At 42.7% G+C, this 19429-nt stretch overlaps 1 protein-coding gene across 8 annotated transcripts in view; it reads left to right on the top strand.

Annotated features, from left to right (window-relative positions):
• The window catches only part of TBC1D1 (TBC1 domain family member 1), a 191676-nt gene that overhangs the window by 12286 nt on the left and 159961 nt on the right, over positions 1-19429 (top strand). For all 8 annotated transcript variants that reach the window (XM_019480505.2, XM_019480526.2, XM_019480519.2 and 5 more), the window contains exon 2: positions 590-1105. In XM_019480505.2, coding sequence (XP_019336050.2) covers positions 689-1105 — 417 coding nt within the window. In that variant the 5' untranslated portion in view covers positions 590-688. The remainder of the gene's footprint in view (positions 1-589; positions 1106-19429) is intronic.

The following is a 19429-nucleotide window of genomic DNA, read 5'->3' on the forward strand; positions in this document are numbered from 1 at the left end:
CCCTGTGTCTGTAAGGTTATGGGTCATTTCAGGGACAGTCCGGCCAGGGTGTGACCTCCCTGATCACCTACTGGTGGAGGAGCAGAAATGCAACATGGAAGGGCTAAGTATGTAAATGACTGCTGTTCCTGTTTTGATCAAGGTCAAACCCCAGGATTATCAGGTTCATGGCAAATGCTTCCTCAGTTAACAGATTAAAAACCTGTCCACCTTGTAGAAAAATCACAAAAATATTTAAAGGAAGGGTCAAAATATGCTATATAGTAAGAGAAGTAAAGTATAGTTTTTAACAATAAGGCAGCTAACCAGTGGAATTCAGTAATATCAACTTAGTCAATTTTAATAGTAATATTTAAATCAAAGTTGGTTGTCTTCTTAAATGATTTTGTTCTGGTTCAACCACAGTTATTGGAACTTGAGTGGTACTTTGTTCCAGGAAGTCCTTTGGCCCATGTTATGCAAGAGCTCAAACAAGATTATCTCAGTTTTTTCTTAAAATCTGTGAATATTTCCAGTAATGGTGATCATAATTTATAAAGAAACTATTCTAAATGATTGCTACAGTAACTCTATGAACTTTTCCTTTTAGAATTCCTCTACTCAATAGCTGAAGGCACTGTCCAAATATCTTCATTCCATGGAACGGAAACATCAGTGAATGATTCCTGGGACCTTTACTGATTAAAACATGGAACCTATAACATTCAAAGTTAAAAAACTTCCAGCATCCAGTGATACTTCGGTGGATTTCAGTCTCCAACTTGTTGGTTCTTTGCCTGTGCACACTCTAACCACCATGGCAATGCTTCCTTGGATTGTGGCAGAGATCCGGAGACTAAGTGTGCAGTCTACTAAGGGAGAACCTAATGTCAGCCAAATCCGGCTTTATGTTTCACCAGTAAGACTACGATGTGAACTAGACTCAGGCAAAACCCGACAGTGGGATCCTTTGATTTGTTCCAGTCTGTTCGAATATAAGCCTCAACAAGTCCTTAAACTGATTCATAACAGCCACGATCCAAGTTACTTTGCTTGTCTGATAAAGGATAAATCAGTAAAACAGCAGAGCATCTGCTATGTATTCAGAGCTGATGATCAAACAAAAGTAAGTAAAAAGCCATTCTTCAACCTTGCTACACTCTTTGAGCTATTGGAAGGTATTTTAAGGATGTAACGTAAATGCATAAGAGAAGTAAATACCTTATATTTTAAAATGAGGTAGTTCCTGTGGTGTTTGGATTTCTTCATTGCCATCTGAATTCCTGAACTTATTTTTATAAACTAAGACTTGCTCTTTAAAAGGGGGTTAACTTCAAATGCAGCCAAAATTTTTGCATGGACTTTTGGACCATCCACAGTGTGTGAAGTTAGAACATATGTAAAGTCTCATAGGACTAGAGCCTAATTTGTTTTATTGAGCCTAATGACTTTTAGTTAGTGATATGGGTTGAAATTCTAGCCCCATTGAAGCCAGTGGGATTTTTTTTCTATTGATGTAATCAGGGCTAGGTTTTCACACATGAGCTTCTGTGAACTTCTTTTAATCCTACATTATAAGAACAGCTTGTGTTCCCACTGAAAAGGCTATAGTGTTAAAAATAGGGAAATAATTTTGTTCATCTTATTTAAATTAGTTACCCACTAAAGCTGTTGCTTGCATGAGTAACATGGCCAGAATTTGGCACTAAGCTGTTGCATTTGGTTAATGACCGATTTTTACACAAAGCCAGTGGCATATCCTTCATCACTTGATTTAAAGCTCTAGTAACTAAGCTTGGAAGATCTTGGGTTGGGACAAGTCTTGTATGCATTACTCACAAGGGTAGTCCTAGTAAAGCACTTGGGGGACGGGGGGAACAGGATGAGACTATTTGCATCTGTACCTCATATGAGATTTAGCTGTTTGTCTACCTGGTCTGCAACAAGATAAGTCTTGCAGATCACATCTTACAGAAGCTGTTATAGCTAACCTCCTTCCAGGTAAAGACAGCTATGGTAGAGTAACAGTCAAATACAACATGCATCGTCAGCACTTAAGTGAAAAAACCCTGTTGGATTAAAAATGCAGGATACACTATTTACACACGTAATGTGATGAAAGTTGGGAGTAGGTGTTTTAAGACTTGAATAGGAAGAAACTGGTAAGTATACAATACAGTTTGCTTATGTATTTAATTATATTAGTTTATGGTATTAAGATTATGGTCAATAAACAACACTGATTATACCAAACACATTTCCTTATATTTAATGGAGCGAAAAATAGAATGCCCTTTCCACTTGCTTGATCAAACTCCTGGAGCTGTTTGGAATAAGAAAGAGAGGGAAGAAAAACATAAGATTTTAGAGGGCAAAATTTTTGGGAACCCATCTTTAGACACTAGGTCCAAATCCCCAAAAGCATGCTGGTGCCTGACTCCCAAGAATATCTAGAGGAATTTCCATTGATTTTTAGTGAGAGTTAAGCAGTTAAATATCTTTTGTGCATCTGTGTCCTGTTGATGGACTGTCAAAGGTGCCATAGCTCTAAAAATCTGTCTAGGTGCCTCACTAAACTCGTGAGTCCTAAATTAGTATTTATTGTTTGTCTTTAACAGTTTATGACTGTTTTAAAATAAATGTATGAAGAGCATTGGGAGCAGGGATTCCCAGGGTTGTGCCCTCCCCACTGGTTTACAGGTTCCCTCTTGCTTATAGATTTATAGATTCATAGATGTTAGGGTCGGAAGGGACCTCAATAGATCATTGCATCCAACCCCCTGCATAAGCAGGAAAGAGTGCTGGGTCTAGATGACCCCAGCTAGATACTCATCTAACCTCCTCTTGAAGACCCCCAGGGTAGGGGAGAGCACCACCTCCCTTGGGAGCCCGTTCCAGACCTTGGCCACCCTAACTGTGAAGAAGTTCTTCCTAATGTCCAATCTAAATCTGCTCTCTGCTAGCTTGTGGCCATTATTTCTTGTAACCCCCGGGGGCGCCTTGGTGAATAAATACTCACCAATTCCCTTCTGTGCCCCTGTGATGAACTTATAGGCAGCCACAAGGTCGCCTCTCAACCTTCTCTTGCGGAGGCTGAAAAGGTCCAGTTTCTCTAGTCTCTCCTCATAGGGCTTGGTCTGCAGGCCCTTAACCATATGAGTGGCCCTTCTCTGGACCCTCTCCAGGTTATCCTCATCCTTCTTGAAGTGTGGCGCCCAGAATTTCACGCAGTACTCCAACTGCGGTCTGACCAGCGCCCGATAGAGGGGAAGTATCACCTCCTTGGACCTATTCGTCATGCATCTGCTGATGCACGATAAAGTGCCATTGGCTTTTTTGATGGCTTTGTCACACTGCCGACTCATGTTCATCTTGGAGTCCACTAGAACTCCAAGATCCCTTTCCACTTCCGTGCCACCCGGCAGGTCATTTCCTAGGCTGTAGGTGTGCTGGACATCTTTCCTCCCTAGGTGCAGCACTTTGCATTTCTCCTTGTTGAACTGCATTCTGTTGTTTTCTGCCCACTTGTCCAACCTATCCAGGTCTGCTTGCAGCTGTTCCCTGCCCTCCGGCGTGTCCACTTCTCCCCATAGTTTTGTGTCATCTGCAAACTTGGACAGAGTACATTTCACTCCCTCGTCCAAGTCACTGATGAAGACATTAAAGAGTATCGGTCCAAGGACTGAGCCCTGCGGGACCCCACTGCCCACACCCTTCCAGGTCGAAACCGACTCATCCACCACGACTCTCTGGGTGCGACCCTCCAGCCAATTCTCCACCCACCTGACTGTGGAGTCATCCAAGTCACAGCCTCTTAACTTGTTCACCAGCTTTTCTTGTTCACCAGCTTGTTCTTATGGACCTAAGAATCTCACTCTTGGTTTGTCAGGGAGTCAGGCTTTAGGAGGAGGTATGAAGGAGTCTCACAGCCCTGTCTAGCCCAAATCCTGATGGTTAGGGCACTTTCTGGGGAAGAGGGAGGTATGGGTTTAAATCTTCTTTGGAGTAGGGTTTAGAACCTGTAGTCTCTCACTCTTTGGGCAGGTGGCATCTCACCTTGTAAAAAGCTTCCTCCTCAGACTGTGCTTGACAATGAATTTAGTATTGCTTTCAATTAGATGCAATGGCTTCTTGGGTTCCACTGAGAGAGAATATTATTGGATTTTGTATATGTTCATCGAGGAAAAGAGAGAGAGATTTGCATGTAGCAGGGTAGAATTTATCTCCATTTTGTTCAGAGAGAAAAAAGCAAAATAGAGGTTAAACGTGTGGTAGGTATGACCAGGAGATTCCTGCTGCAGTCCATTAGCTCTCTGAGGATTTTTTTTCAGTCCCTGCAACATTTGTTATGAAAACTCAAACAATAGGTCCAGATTTAGATTGGGTTGGCAGGATCAGCTTCTTCTCTTGTTCCTAAAATGGAAAAAAAAATCTCTGTAGTTGTTTATAGAAAATAGATACAGGAGTCTAGGTTTGTTTAGCAATATAGCTGAGGTATTTAAAAAACCCCTTGTAAAATAATTCTAGTCTCATACAGGTATGTAACTGTTGTTTAGCAGTTAAATCTCACTGAATAAATGTATAGAAACTATTTTTTCTGGAATTCTAATAAAATTTGGCTACATTGAGAAATTTAATTTCACCAGTCAGGGCCATATAATTTAATAAATTTAAACTTACAGTGGGGTTTAATAAACTAATCTTCCATATTATTTCTCATTATTCTCAAACTTCTTTCAAAATATTGTACTGATTAGAGTGAGACATCTGATCTGTATTTATTGGGCAAAAAGCCTTCAGGCTTTTTGTAAACTACATGATCCATCATCACTTGCATCTCTGCTGATGACTCTGGGAAAGGTTCTAGCTGATGTAGATGGAACTCCCAGACTAAATGCTTTTGTCATCTTGAATGACAGTAAATCTAGTTTGAATGTAGTCATGAGCATTCAGTCTCTCTCAAACCACTCCTGAAACTGTCTCACTACCTTGTATGAGAGAATGTTAACATTTGAATTCAAGACCATTGATAGAATTATTTAGTAAATTTGTGTGAAAATTTGACATACATGCTTTGTGTGTATGTGTGCATCTATCTGTTGTTGGGTATAATGTATATTATACACAGTGTTTTTATATAAAATGACACAAATATCTCAGCCTATGCATAATTAGACAGTTAATAAAAGCCTTAAAAATGATGAGTCTTGATAAGGGATTTGAAGGAAGCAATGTTGCTGACCAATTCATGATAAGTTTATTAGTGTGTTTTACGTATTAGGATAGCCTGAATGGATGAAGGCAAGGAGACAGCTGAGGTAGAAGCAGACAAGGAAATGGGAGGGTGAGGAGGGCTGTGAGGTAAGAGACAAGCAGGTAGATAGAGGAGCAGAACTGTGAATTATTTTGAAAGCGAGAACAGGAGACCATGGAAATTAGTTGGTAAAGCATTTTGAAGGGCTAGCTGGCATAGTCATCGGCTCATAGCAGACAATAATAAATATAGTAGCAGTAGAGTTTTGAATGGACCAGACTTTTCTCTCTTCTTCTCTTGCAGAGAGAGATAAGTTTGGCTAAGTGAGGTTGCTCCTGCTCTGTGGTAAGGTATTTTGATAATGGGTTGCAGAGCTCTTAGCTTCTTGAACACTGAATAAAGTAAGAACCAGTGGATCTTATCCTCCTGTGGGTAGCAAAGGGGGGCAATTTATTTTTCTTGGAATTTAATTGGGGATTTAGATGTAGAAGTCTCTTTATCATATTACCAAAACATCTTGTTACAGAAGAGGAAAAGACATTCTTAGGTAAGTAATCAAACCCAGCAATTCTCTGTAATGTTTTGATTCTTTGCTAGGATTTCATTGTCATGTTCCTCTCCTCCTGAAGTGCCTTTCTCCAGTGATGCATTGTGGTATAGAATCCTTTCTGTTGTGACACTATGACAGGATGGCTCAGCTGCATCAAATACTGAACTATGTCAGAGATCACATACTAGGTGAGACAAGTTCCTTGGGAGACCTGCCACAAAGCCAAGCACCTTGAATCACTAAAACTCTGTCTGTACATTCCTTTTAAAAGGTTTTCTTATACATATGTGAACAGAGGACACAAGAGCAGACAGATGGGGAGGCCACCTAGAGGATTAAAATACCCTTCTAGGGGTATCAAACTCATCTTGTGCCCTGGGCAAGATATGAACTGTGGGGCTTCTTGTAGGCTGGATCCAGGCCTGGGACATGAGGAAGCCGCAGTGGCAGCAGCTTCAGCTCTGAACAGGAGCATGCGGTGGAGATGGTAGCTGTAGCTCTGACCCAGGACATGTCATAGCAACTCTAGCTTCTGCCACGCGTGCCCAATGCTGGAGCTTGAGTTGAAGTAGCTGCTGTGGCGCCGGGCACATGGAGAAGGTACCTCTGGCTCTGACTCAGAGCATGCAGTGGCAATGGTGGCAGTAGCAGCTTCAGCTCAACCTGGAGCACATGGCAGGAGCTCTAGCCTTCACCCCGTGCCATGTCTGGAGCTGTTGCCACCTTGTGCCCTATCCTACAGCTCCAGGTCCAGATCCAGTACGGGGCATGCAGCAAGGACCAGCATTTAGGGAGGCAGGGTTGCATCAGTTCAGATGGGCGAAGTGACCTTGCTTGCCCTCCTGCTGCTAATTGCCATGTCCACTAGAACCCAAGGGCCCCAGATTCTGCATCAGGCTGCTCCCTCTCTGGCCACACCAGTGGGCCAAATAGAGTGGCTCTGTGGGCTGGATCCAGCTTGTGGGCTATATGTTTGACACCACTGCTCTATTTCAAACATATTGCTAAGATCTATAGTTTTTAAAGGTTTCCCCAGCTGTTTTTTTTCTCTTGGCCTGGAGCATTGGTTGGACAATCTATAAGATATGCAGGCAGTAGATTTTCTGAAACCTTAAGGTTTTATGCTCTGGGTTTAACCACTGCAGATAATGAAGCGATTCAAAGCTTTTGGAAAAATAGTTATCTCTGTTTGACATACATAATAAAAAACTGAAGAAATCAGCTTGGCACAGTAGAAAATTCACCATCTCAAGTTAATCTTCTTAGACAGTAGAGCGGCCAGGTACTGAGTGGACATAGTGACTCAACAAGAGGCTCCCTGTAGATCAGAGTGAAGTCTCATATATTAGGATACAGACTTCCCCACTGTCCCTTATTTTGGTCCCACAATGGCATATATAATACACAAATACAGTATTATTGCAGCTCTGTTATTGAAGATTCATGACAAAAAAGCAATGAAAACTTTTTGGAGAGTTGTTTGTTTTGTTTTTGAAGAATTTTTTTTCTGTCCTACTTTTAGGATTTGATGGATTGAGAGGTATGGTGAACTGAAGCATTGCTGTACTGCAGTTCTTTGTGCCAAACCTTTTTAGAAGGGGATGGTAAACAGAACTCCTTAGTTCTTCCTATCACTCCTTTTGAGCACTAGAGCGAAGTGGAAAAGAAATGAAGCCAGATAATGATAAATTAATAGAGTATTGTCACAGGGTAATGGTCCTCTGTTGTTACAAAATTGCCAAGAGTCTCATGCAAAACAAATGTAGTAGTAAAATTCCATAGTTTTATTCAATTTAGGAGACTGATTCCAAATCCCATGAGTCATTTTTCTTTGTTATATTAAATTATTTGTTTCATTTAGCTGTTTAGATTCTTTTTATCAGACATGCTTGGTATAGCAAGTAGAAAATTATCCACTTTATCATTATTAATCTTAATAAAGCCTTAAGGCTGGTTTAGATGTAGGATAAATTGTGCCCTGTTTTACTTTTACTTAAATACCCATGTAAAGCCATTAAGCTTAACTGTGTTATTTGTGGTTTATGTGCGTGTGAGGTAAACATTATCCTATTTGACGATTCAATAATCAGGGAGAAGCTCATTCATAGATGCGGTCAACAGTGTAAATTTGTGTGGATCTTAAGTAATTGGTGATAATTTACAGGGATCCTAGTTTTCTCTGTTTAAAAATTGTAAATTCTCTGATAAAATCGCACATTCTATGATTTAAAAACCCCAAATATGTGTTTTTCCGTGATTAAAATGAAATGCCACTGTGTGTGTGTGTGTGTGTGTGTGTGTGTGTGTGTATATGTGTGTTTGTGTGTGTATCAGTTAAATGCAAAGTTTTATTGATATATTTACAATGTTAAAGCAATTGGGAAACCTACCTGTGTCTCAATCACTATGAGAAAATAAATTTGAAATAGCTCTATATTTTGGCACTTGATTTTGGGTTTTTTATAATAGAAAATCAGAGCTTCCCTTGCCCCCTTTGCTCACCAGGATGTAGGCCCAGCTGTGTCTGTCCTCCCCTTTCTGTGCCCTCCCCCCGCTTTGGTGTTGAGCAACCCTGATATTCCAGTTGTCCATACTGTTGCCACTTCCCGCCCCCCCCCCCCCCCCCCCAGCCCTGCCTGAGGGGACCCCAGGGCTACACGGCCAGAGACCTGGGTTCACAGCTCCCTGCCTGCCCCGCCCCCAGCAGCACCAGAGCCCAGCTGCCACCTGTGGGAGGTGGTGGCTGCTGTGGAGCCTATCTCCCCCTCCCCCACACATGGCATGGCTGGAGCAGAGCTTGTGGCCAGGGGTGGCTGTGGGCTGGTCAATGCGGGCTTGGGGCTCCCCACCCTACTGCCCTCCCCCCAGGGACTTCTGTGGCCTGGCGGATGGGACCTGGCGTGACAGGGCAGAGTGGGGCGGGGTGGCTCGGTGCCACCACTGGGAGCCCTGCATTGCCATGATGAGGTGCCCCCTGCCTACCTGGCAGCAGTGAGGGGCACAACTCCATGCCGCTGCTGCCACATGGGCAGGGTGTGCCTTGATATAGTGGCATGGGACTCCTAGCAGCAGCACTGAGCCCTCCCTGCTGGGTTGTTGAGGGCCTTGGGGGAGGGCAGCAGGGTAGGGAGCCCGAGGTCTGCAGCAGCCAGTCCACATCTGCCTCTGCCTGGTACATAAATCAGGGGGGCACATGGCCCTCATTCCCTCCACCCCCAGGAGTGTGCACGGTGATGGAGCCTGCAGCTCTGTCCTGCTCCCCACCTGGGCCCTGTGGCCGCACATTCTGCCCCAGTCCTGGGCAGCACCCCCAGCCCTGCCCTGCCCAACTCCCTCTCCCCTCCCTCACTAGGGGGGCTTCCCCCATCCCCAGATTTACCTTTGGGGAGCTGTGGGAGCTGTTCTCCATGCTGTCTGGCTACCACATGCATGTGTACACGCGCGCACTCGTGGTGCCCCTGCTGGATTGCCCTCCTCTTGCTCCCGCCAGTCCCTTGCAGGCTGGAACTCTGTCAGCCTACAAGGGGACATCTGCCATTTCCCACATTTTTCTCTTTTAAAGGAGAAAATCTGTGCTTTTCCTCTTAAAAAGACAAAAAAATCCATTGTCTTCCCCTTTAAAAAGAGAAAATCCATGCCTTGCTCCTTAAAAAGAAAAAAACCTGTGCTTTACCATATTGCACCATGGCGAATGGAAAACTTGGATCCCTGGTGATAAAGCTCTGTCCGGCAGTCGCACATTGCATTTCGTTATAGATGGTAACAAGAGCGTTCTTGTCTCCATCCAGGGTTAGTGAAGCAGACCCTCAGACTGTTTAAAGGTATATTTTCTACTGCTAAACAGTCTAAGGCTTGCACTTGGACCCTCCATATGTATTGAGCATGCAACCCTTGGATAGACAACATACAGAAAAAGGCATTTCCATGCTAAATGTTCTTGCATCAGTATGCAGGGAGCTGGCCCTGTGCCTGCAAGGCAGGAAGCCAGTAACAGTTGCCCTCCCTTGCTTGCCCCCACTTGTACCCCTGCTCCCATAGGTGCTTTTAGTTGCTTGGCACAACACACACCGTCATGCCCCAGCCCTTATCCCTACCCAGGGCACAAAATTCACTAATTAGACATCTGACCCTTCTCTTTATTGAAGTCCATGACAAAATTCCGTTGGCTTTCCTTGTGCCAGGTTAGTCTCACAGTGGACATGGATGGCAAGCATCTTTTTTTTTTATATATAATGTGTGGTTTTTACAACTAGAACACTTGTTTCTGTTCTTTTGCTGTTCAGTGTGCAGCAATTATATCCTTTTGGCAAGTTTGTTTGCAGTTTTTTATTAATATTTCTTAAGAGATGTATTTATTTCAATTATTGTCTAAACGCTCACTCTGCCAAACTGCTTTTTACATGAGAGGCAAGGTTTTCTTGGGGGTGATATTTTTTTTTTAGAACCAACTGCATGGTTGGAATAAAGTTAGATATGCTTTTGACTGTCTGGAATAAAGTTAGACAAGCTTTTGAATGCAAGACAGTCAAAAGCGTATCTAACTTTATTCCAACCATGCTGTCAATTTAATAAAAAATATCACCCTCAAAACATCCTTCTCTCGCATAATTCCTGGAACATCATGCCGATAACATCACTCTAGAACTGCTTTTTTTTAGGCATTCTGCATTTTAAACATACATCAGTGTGCATGCTATACACTATAGTATGTAATACAACATAATATACAATACAGTACACTTTGTTATGAGTTGTACTTCATCTGATTTGAGAGGGATTATATGATGCAGCACACTGGTGTCAAATAGTCAACACTAACTATCTGCCAGAGAGTTGGGGCCTGGAGTTGGTGAGGCTCGCATTATTCATCTATAAAAGGAATTGCAAAAGCCCAGTGAACTCCAAAGCATTTGTTAGGTTTAGTCTCCTGGCAGAGGATTATTATGCAACTTATTTTGGACATCAGTCTCTGAGCAGCCTCCATGAGCATCTTATTATTAAAAGGACTTATACAAAGCAATTTTAAACACTTTAAGTAGTCTTCTTTTTATGTAGTGTTTTTCCTGAGAAACCTAGAAAAATTAAAACCAACATCTGTGACTGGATGCTCTTGGTTAGATTAATATAAACTTCATTGGCTGTAATATAGTTGCCCTGTTTGTTTTTGTGTGTGGTTTTTTTGCTGTCCTTCATCACAAGTATATGCTATAGTATTTTTGCATCATTGCTTATAAATTTCAAGCTGCTGCCACTGATTTTTGACTTAAGAATGTAAACTTTGAGAGATTTATTGGAAATCGAGGGAAACGGATTAAGAGCCATGTGGAAATTGAAATATATTTAACATACCTATGTGTGTAGCTATAGAGTTGGCTATTTAAGGTTGAATGTGGTTGAGGCTAAAAATTCAACCCCAACTTTTAGAACATAGGATCTAGGTATGGCCCTATGTTATGTGATGTGTAGGTTTGCAGTAGCTCCTTATCACAGAATGAACTGGGTTCTCACTGAGCTGGTTGATACTGAGTCTGGTTAGGTGTGGAGTATAGTTGTGGTAGCACCTACTCTGCTTGGGAGCTATTCAGTGGAAAGAGTGCAGGACATGTGTGCATGCACACACGCATTTCCACTGCCATCAGGGACCTTCTGCAGCTTATGATCTTTCTTACTTTAGATGTCTTTGCAGAGGGAGACTAAAGCAGTAGTGGGCTGGGGGTCCTATGCCTCTTCGGCTGTACTAGCAAGGACCACGTCATCTGCAGACGGACACTTCCACCACTGCACTCTGCACAGCCCCAAGTCACTCTCTGCACCATGTGCCACAATACTCTGCCCCCTGAAGGAGGGAGGGGGAGCCCAGTGTCCCTGGTGTTGCAGCCAGAGTGATGTGGGGACTGGTAGCTGAGAAGAAGCCTGGGGGCTGAAACTTAACCCCTTGCTGGCGTCATGCAGTCCACAGGTCACCAGTTAGACATGCCTGGTCTGAAGTAGATTCTTGAGATCTCTACATGAAATGTTGGTCCTATTGTAGTCAATGGAGGTTTCAGCAGGGCCAAGATTTTATCTATATCTTTGGAAGTGGTGGCTGGGTGGTTGTTGACCAGTCTTTAATCAACATCTGATTGGCTGCAGAGGAGAATCTTCAGTCCAATGCCTGGGTTGGAGCCAGGGACAATGTTATAGGCTATGAGACTCATTCTTCATTGTCAGGTATAGAAACATTTCTTCTACGGTCTTGCTGACTGGGACACTGGAAGCACTGCTTCGTCTGACCTCAGACTGTCACCCTTTCACTGCCCTGCAGCATACAAGAAAGTCCTTTATGTTGGGTGGTCATTGGGTGTTTTGTGATGGAGGAAACATCATTTGGGATAAGTGTATCAAATAGCTTGGTCTGAGGAGTTTTAAACTTAAGAAATAGCCACGTAATACATGACATCAGTGTACTTCTCTGTCTCGGCCCTCATTTTGGAGTCAAAGTCCATTGTAATTTGTTGTTCCTTCACTATTATTGTAGAGAATTTTGTACATCAGAAATAGAGAAGTGTGGAACTGAGATTACAGAAGCGTTCTTTACACCCGTGTTTCAGAGTCATTTTTATGATGACAAGCATTTAGCATTTCCTGTGGTTGAGCCTCAGAGTTCTGAAGCTACTGGTTTATCAAGGCTAGCACATACTCTGAGACAGGTTAAACAGAGCCACTTATCTATGGCAGTGATTCTCAGTGAGACTGCCCCAACACCTTGGAGTGTGTTAAGATCCTTTAAGGGGTGCTGCGAGGGTGCTACATAATGTTAGCACCATTAGGTTTGTAAACATGATTTACAAGATAAACCCAGAGAATTCAAATAAAAATCCATAGTTGTGTTCTTTCTGAGTGTTTTTGCAACAGAAAAAACTGCTCCATTATTTTTCTGTAGTCAAAAATGAAGGAAGCCTTAAGAACTGGCATATTCTGAGGGGTGCCTCAAGTCTATCCAGGCGTGCCTTGCATCTATAAAGATTGAGAACCACTCATCTCAACCCAGGCATCCCATTATAGAGTATCTGAGCTCCTCATAATCTTAACACATTTATTGTTACAAAACCCCTTCCCCCCCCCGCCCCCCCCCCACACACACACACACTAGAACTGCTACTTCTGTTTTACTAATGCAGAGCAGAACAGTGAAGAGACTGAGGCCCAGATCCACAAAAGAATATAGGCCTGCATCTCAAAATGATTCCCAGCCTGCACCCATGCTCTAAGGCAGTGTTAGGCAACCTTTTCTGGCTGCAGGCTGGGATGACTGATGTTGGGATGGCAGGATGGGGAGAGTGACCATGATCTGTCCTTCTTCCTGCTGCATTACCAAGAGACTGCTCACAGAAGGTGTTCCCAGCTGCTGAATGTTGCTGAAACCCATGTCCATGGGCCAGGTCCAAAGGGTTCCAATGCTCTCCAACGTGTTCTGATTCCTCTAGAGGAATTTTTTTTTTCACTTCCTAGATGCTGTGAATCGTTGCATACGTTTCCTTCTTTCATTCTCCTTACTTCTGGGCAAGGACATTTGTGTTGCTTGTGCCAAAAATCTCATTGAGACTTTCTACATACAGGCCGTAATAGGTTCAGTATATTTGTACGGGTTGTTTTTGAAGTTATCTGAAATACTTTGAGTGAGTTTGTTTCCGAAACGTCGTTGTGTAATAAGTTATTTATGAGTTTTTTGTTCTGAAAATGATGGTTGCACCACTATGTAATGAAATGCAGTTTCTCAATCAGTTTTGGTCCTGGAGGACGGGGGAAATGGGTGCAGGAAAAGAATGAGCACACACTCCACACTCTCTTTTGCAGCGTGCTCTTCGGTGGTGTGTTCCAAAAGCCTTCATGCTCTAAATGCAGTAAGCTACAATATGCAGTTACAAAAAAAAACACCTAATCATGGGATGGTAGAAGTCAAACAGAAGAGGTCAGCAAAGAGAAAACAATTACATTCATTTTTGCATATAAAAAGGAAATCATTCAAGTTCCAGAGTAGCACACAGGTATTTATGATTTATATCTGTTTCTAAAATCAGATGCTCTGTAAGTGTCTTACACATCAGAACCAATTTTAATATTATAATTTAAAACTCAGTTTAAAATGAGGAGTATAATTTAACCATTTAAGACTAGAGGAGACCTCCAGGGTCATTAAGTTCAGTCCCCTGTTTTTGCAGCTAAGCCACAGGGCCGCAGAGCTGCTTAACTGATTTTCTGAATATTCGTTTTACATGGGCAAATTTCTGAGCTAGAGCATATTACACAACCAGTGACACCTTTCCATAGATTTCAGCATAATGGGAAAGGTAGCTTGAATTGTGGAGTGCAAGGCCATTCCTGTTTCAGTGCTTGCTTTCAGTGCTCCTAAGCTTGCCAAATGGTCCCAAAGACCAATGGACAGCTAAACACAATTTAAAGCAGGTCTGAGGTAGAAATCCTGCTTTGACTCCTTGGGTTTTGATAGGCTTGCTTACCAGCCTAATTGCCTTAGGTATCCTAAAAGAAGAGCTTTTTCATCGAGGCTACTTTGGAAGAAAAAACAGAGAACATAGTTTACTTGAAACAGAGAGGATGAAAACAACAATGTGGTGGGAGAAGAATAATATTCCACTGGTGCTCCAGAGCTGTTGGACTCCTCAGATGAGTACAGGCGCTGTTCCCAAAGGGGCTTGAGGAATAAGTTGTTACTGTCAGTGTCAGTGTTAACTTGTACAATGAAAAGTATGCTGTGAGAAGAACTTTGGGGATGAGCATAGGCAGGAGGCTTTGCAAAGATAAGTGGCTTCAGTAAGGGCAGCACAGATGAAGATACAAAAACATTGGGAAAGCCACAGACTTTAGGCTGTTACACATATTTTGTAATTACATCATTAATTGTGCAATTAATTTAAACCAGTTACATTTGCAAATTAATTATTACATCATAAAAAGATCCATCCAGCTATAAAGTTAGAGGTGGAAAATGTATAATAACTTTATACCTATTTTCTATCAAGCTTTAATTTGAATATGTAGCATAGGTATGACCCCGTGGCTAGGAGTGCCATCAGCTGATGGGCCTCCCAGATGTGGAGGTGCACCATGTGCTGACATGGCTGGGAGTCTTAGCTGACACGTCTCTCAGCTGTGGCACCCTTTCATGCCATCCTAGGCTCCCTCTGCACCGGCAGTAAGGCATGATAGAATCTGATGTTGGATCCCACAGTCAAGCCTCCTGCCATATGTCATAACCCAAGGGTATGATTTTGTGTGTGCTTTGGCACTGCAGAATTATTTCCCACCACGAGGAGCTTTCTTTGCACGGTGCAATTCTCAGTTGCAAAGAGAAGACCCCAGTGCAAAGGAGTTCCCGCCACCCGCATGCAAATTTGTTCCCCACTATTGGCCAGTTCTAAATTATTCCCACGTGGTGGCTAGCGATTGGCTTGCTAGCTGTATAAGAGGCTTGAGCGGTTTCCGCCCAAGTTGGAGAACTCCAAGGAGAACCCCGCAAGGGAGGACTCCACAACCATCTGGAGGAGGAGAAGGAGGACTTTACATCTTGTGAAGAACTCTAAGCGCTGCGGAGCCTAACAAACCCAGCGTGTGCCTTAAGAAGGATATAGGGGCCTGATCAACCTCTAGCCTCTCCCCGTCGCCGCCTAATCCCTCGACAAACCCTTCCCTGCGCGCTTGTTCCACGGAGCCTAGCAAACTTCATGTGTGTGTGTATCCAGAGCTCTTTCCAAGTTATTTCAAGAGGCTCGAGTTTTTCTGCGGGTCTTGTTCGTACGAGTTTTGTAACTGCAACTTAAGCAAAGTTTTCTCCTGCCTGCACCGCGACCATCTACGGTGTAAGTAAAATAATCTTTAATCAACCGCTACGCATCCGTGCCTAATTCTAGTCCGCCGGCCTGCATTCCCCAACCCATGTGCCAGGGCTGCTAGCCACAGCCCGCCACGCGCCCCCGAAAGCCTCGGACCGCTCTCGGCCCGCACACCATACACGTGTGGCAGAGCAGGAGGCATGGTTGTATGAATCTTGCATCAAATGCTATCAATGCCTTTAACTAAATGTCTTAGAATCAGAATAATTTGTCCTTTATGTGGGAGGTAAACCTGATCTACGAAGCAAATGAATACTAAGGACACTAATGTATAAATAATAATAAAAATATGACCACCTAGTAAATGTATTTTTTCATTCTTGTCTTTGCAAATCAAAGGGTCTGAATAACAGCTTTTACTCTGCTTTCTCTCGCTCTATAGAAGCTGGCATATAACTTGTTATATGTTAGTATGTTACAGAGCTGTTGGTGGACTGACCTCTAGAGGATATACTGGGCATGTCTACATGTACATTACATTAAGGTGACTGAATAAACTCCAGCGCAGTTTGACCCGGAGTAAACTAATCTGGATGTCGCCATCTACACATGCATTTAAGTGCAGTAATTTACTTGACCATCAGATGGTCAATTTACTTGACCATCGGTACTTGTGCCTGACAGGACTATCCAATCGTACAGTAAATTAGTCTACACCAGCCTAATTGCCACACATGTGTAGACAATACATTGCAATAAAATAGGTTTCTGCTTTTTGTTTGTTTTTTGGGGTTTTTTGGTGTGATTTTTAAGTTCACTCCAGCACTAACGTTTTAGTACTTGATTGCTTTTATTGCCTTGTCCAAAGGAACCTCTTTCCTTGCTTTGCTTATTTGTTACTTCACCAAGAAAAATTACAAGTGGATGACAATGGGTCAAAACTCTATTACCTTGCAAGAAAGTTTTGGTGGACTTGCGGTTTTCTAAGGCAGCATGGAAGACATAGCTTGCAGGCCAGATTCAGCCCACAGAGCTTCACCATCTGGACTGTTGGGCTACCAGCCGGCAGCTGGAGGTTGAGGGATGTGGTTGGTGGGGTGGCCTGCCACAGAATCCTTAGACTCCAACGGACAGGGCAGTTGGTGGCAGGTGGATGAGCAAAGGCTAACACAGCCTGCAGCCACTTGGTTGGTTGCCAGTACTATGGCAAGTTGCTGCTTGCCCTGCCTTTGCTGCTGCTGGCCCCACTGCTGCCCTGCCTTGTGACAGGGCTGGGGCTAGTCCTGCCTTGGGCTGTCACGCAGTCTGGAGCATGAAGCGAGTTTGACATCCCTAGCTTAAGGGTAACTTAATTTGGAAAATAAATTTTAAATTTTGGAGATCCCAAAGGACCCTTATGTTCCCTCTGTTGCATCTCTAGTTAAAAAAACACCGTAAGTTCTTTCAATGAGAGATTGTGTCCACCTGCATGTTTGTACATCACCTGGCAGGACACAGTGCCCTAACAGAGTGAGCTTTCTGGCTGCTGTAGTAACGCATGTAATAACGAAACAGGCAAAAACCACAGAATGAACCTTGCAAGTGATACTGACCGATTCTTTTCAGCAACTTATCCTCTCACCATCTACACAAGCATTTGAGCTGAACGTATGATTCTGTGAAGAGGACTACTTTAATAAAGGAAGTCTCTTGCATTTCCTGTAGTTACCCTTTTCTGTGGCTTACTAAAATTAATTTTAAGACTAAAACACATTTAGAAGAACAAATGCATGCCTGGACTACAATTATAAGCACTAAGAATTCAGAAAATCTAATTAAATTAATCGGATACTAATTTTTTTAGCATGTTTGTAATAAACTTGTGAGATTAAAGCACAAGAGGTTATAATTCTTTTGATATACCTCTTACGATGATCTTCAGTATAGTGTTTTAAGTCTCTGAAATCAGTTTTTAGAGGAGAAAAGACATATGGCTAGTCAAAACAGGTTTCTATAAAAATATTCAGTTTTGACTAATTCAGGTATCAACTGTCACTTCACAAAACTCTAAAAATAGTCTAATCTAGTTAAGAGAAAACATGTTTATTTTAAAACGACAATATTTTAAAATTAATAGTTTAAAAGATATATTGGCCAAAAGCAGATGATGATGAAGCAAGAGTGCCATCCTTCAGAGAGCTGTTCAGGGAAATTTCTCCCAATATGTAGATGTCTTGCTGTATATACCAGACTGCAGGACCAGGGTCTAGAACAATTCATTTTGCCTGATCCATCATGACGATGTAAAAATAAAATCCATTAATTTTTGTTTGTGATGCTTCACCGATTTATTTCTAAAGCTGGGTTTTTAACTTGCTCAGAAATAAGTTTAACAAACATATGGAGTTAGTTAATGTTCAGAATCATAGAGGACATAGGCAGAATAAAACTTGTAGCCAATTTCATTAATTTTTTATTTTAACAAATGGCTTCATAGGATAAGCTCTAAGCACACTGTAAAACAAGGCAACTAATTAATACTAGCAAGCCAAATAGACCACCTTTTTCAGATTGCTTTATGTGCTCCTTACAGTGGGGCCTGTTCATGCAAAAGCCTGAGGGAATGACCCTTCACTGTGCCAAGGTCATTGGATCTGGGCTGTGTCTGACTAATGAGTTAAATGCAAGAGCAAAGCTGAGAAAGCATTTTATAATTTGAGAAACTATTTCAGCAGCATGACCTCCCATCCTGCTTTATGTCAAAGTGAGTAAGTATAATAAACCACATCATAAAAATAATGCTTTCTGTTGCCCTGTGAAGGTATGCTATGTTTTTTTTTGTTTTGGTTTTGGGGGGGTTTCTGTGCTCCTACTTTTCTGCACTCTCCATTGATGTCATGCTGCAGACAAGACTTGGAGAAATACTTCTTAAAATGACCTGTGTGTCTGGATAAAGATAGGTCTAAACATGCAATTGTATCTACACACACCTGGCTTCAGGGTCCATTAACATGGTTCCAATTGCATCAGGGTCATAATGCCTACTTAGACGTTATTGTCATTGGCACAAAGGGGGGGTGTGTGGTCCTGCCTCTTCTCCCTGGCACTAACCACTACACCCACCTTCCTTCCTGTCAGCAATACTGTACAGTGAAATGTGTTGGGTCACCTTGTAGAGTATGCTATCTAATGTTGGCTGTGTGGTCACATAATGAAAGACCCACCTCTAATGTACTTTCACATACAGTGCCATAGCAAGGTGGGGAGGGGGAAGTGGGGTGACCGCCCTGGGTGCTGAAGCGAGGAGTGCCAACAGGCGCTGCCTAGCCAGGGCAGGACACAGGATGGAACCGTGAATGGCTCACTTGGGGGGGTGCGGGGATGGGGGAAGGGTGGCTTCCACCACTATATGCACTCTTGAGCAAGCAGGCATGTACTCCCTGGATCTATGCATGGGGCAAGGGTGGGCTGCCTCTGTGGGCTTTGCCCCAGGCACCAAACTTTGTTGCTGCGGCACTGTTCACATACTTCAGCACAGAAATTAACATGCAAGGAGGAAATTTGTCTTTAGTAAGTCCTGCACTTAAACCTGGGATTAATTGGAGATATTTATTTGGAGATGTTCATTTGTTTATAGACTGTCATAAAAATATGAACTTCTATGGTTTGATCCTGCAAATATGTATATGCATATTTAATTCTATGCACAAGAATAGGTCTGTTAAAGTCAAGAGGACTCCTTTAATGTAAAATCAGTGTATGTAGAAATGTTAGCACAGTTGGGGGTCTAAAGATGCTTCCTCAGCCTGATGAAGGGTGTTTGTACCCAAAAGCTTA

This window comes from Alligator mississippiensis, chromosome 2, assembly GCF_030867095.1.
Source record: "Alligator mississippiensis isolate rAllMis1 chromosome 2, rAllMis1, whole genome shotgun sequence".
Taxonomy (NCBI): Eukaryota; Metazoa; Chordata; order Crocodylia; family Alligatoridae; genus Alligator; species Alligator mississippiensis.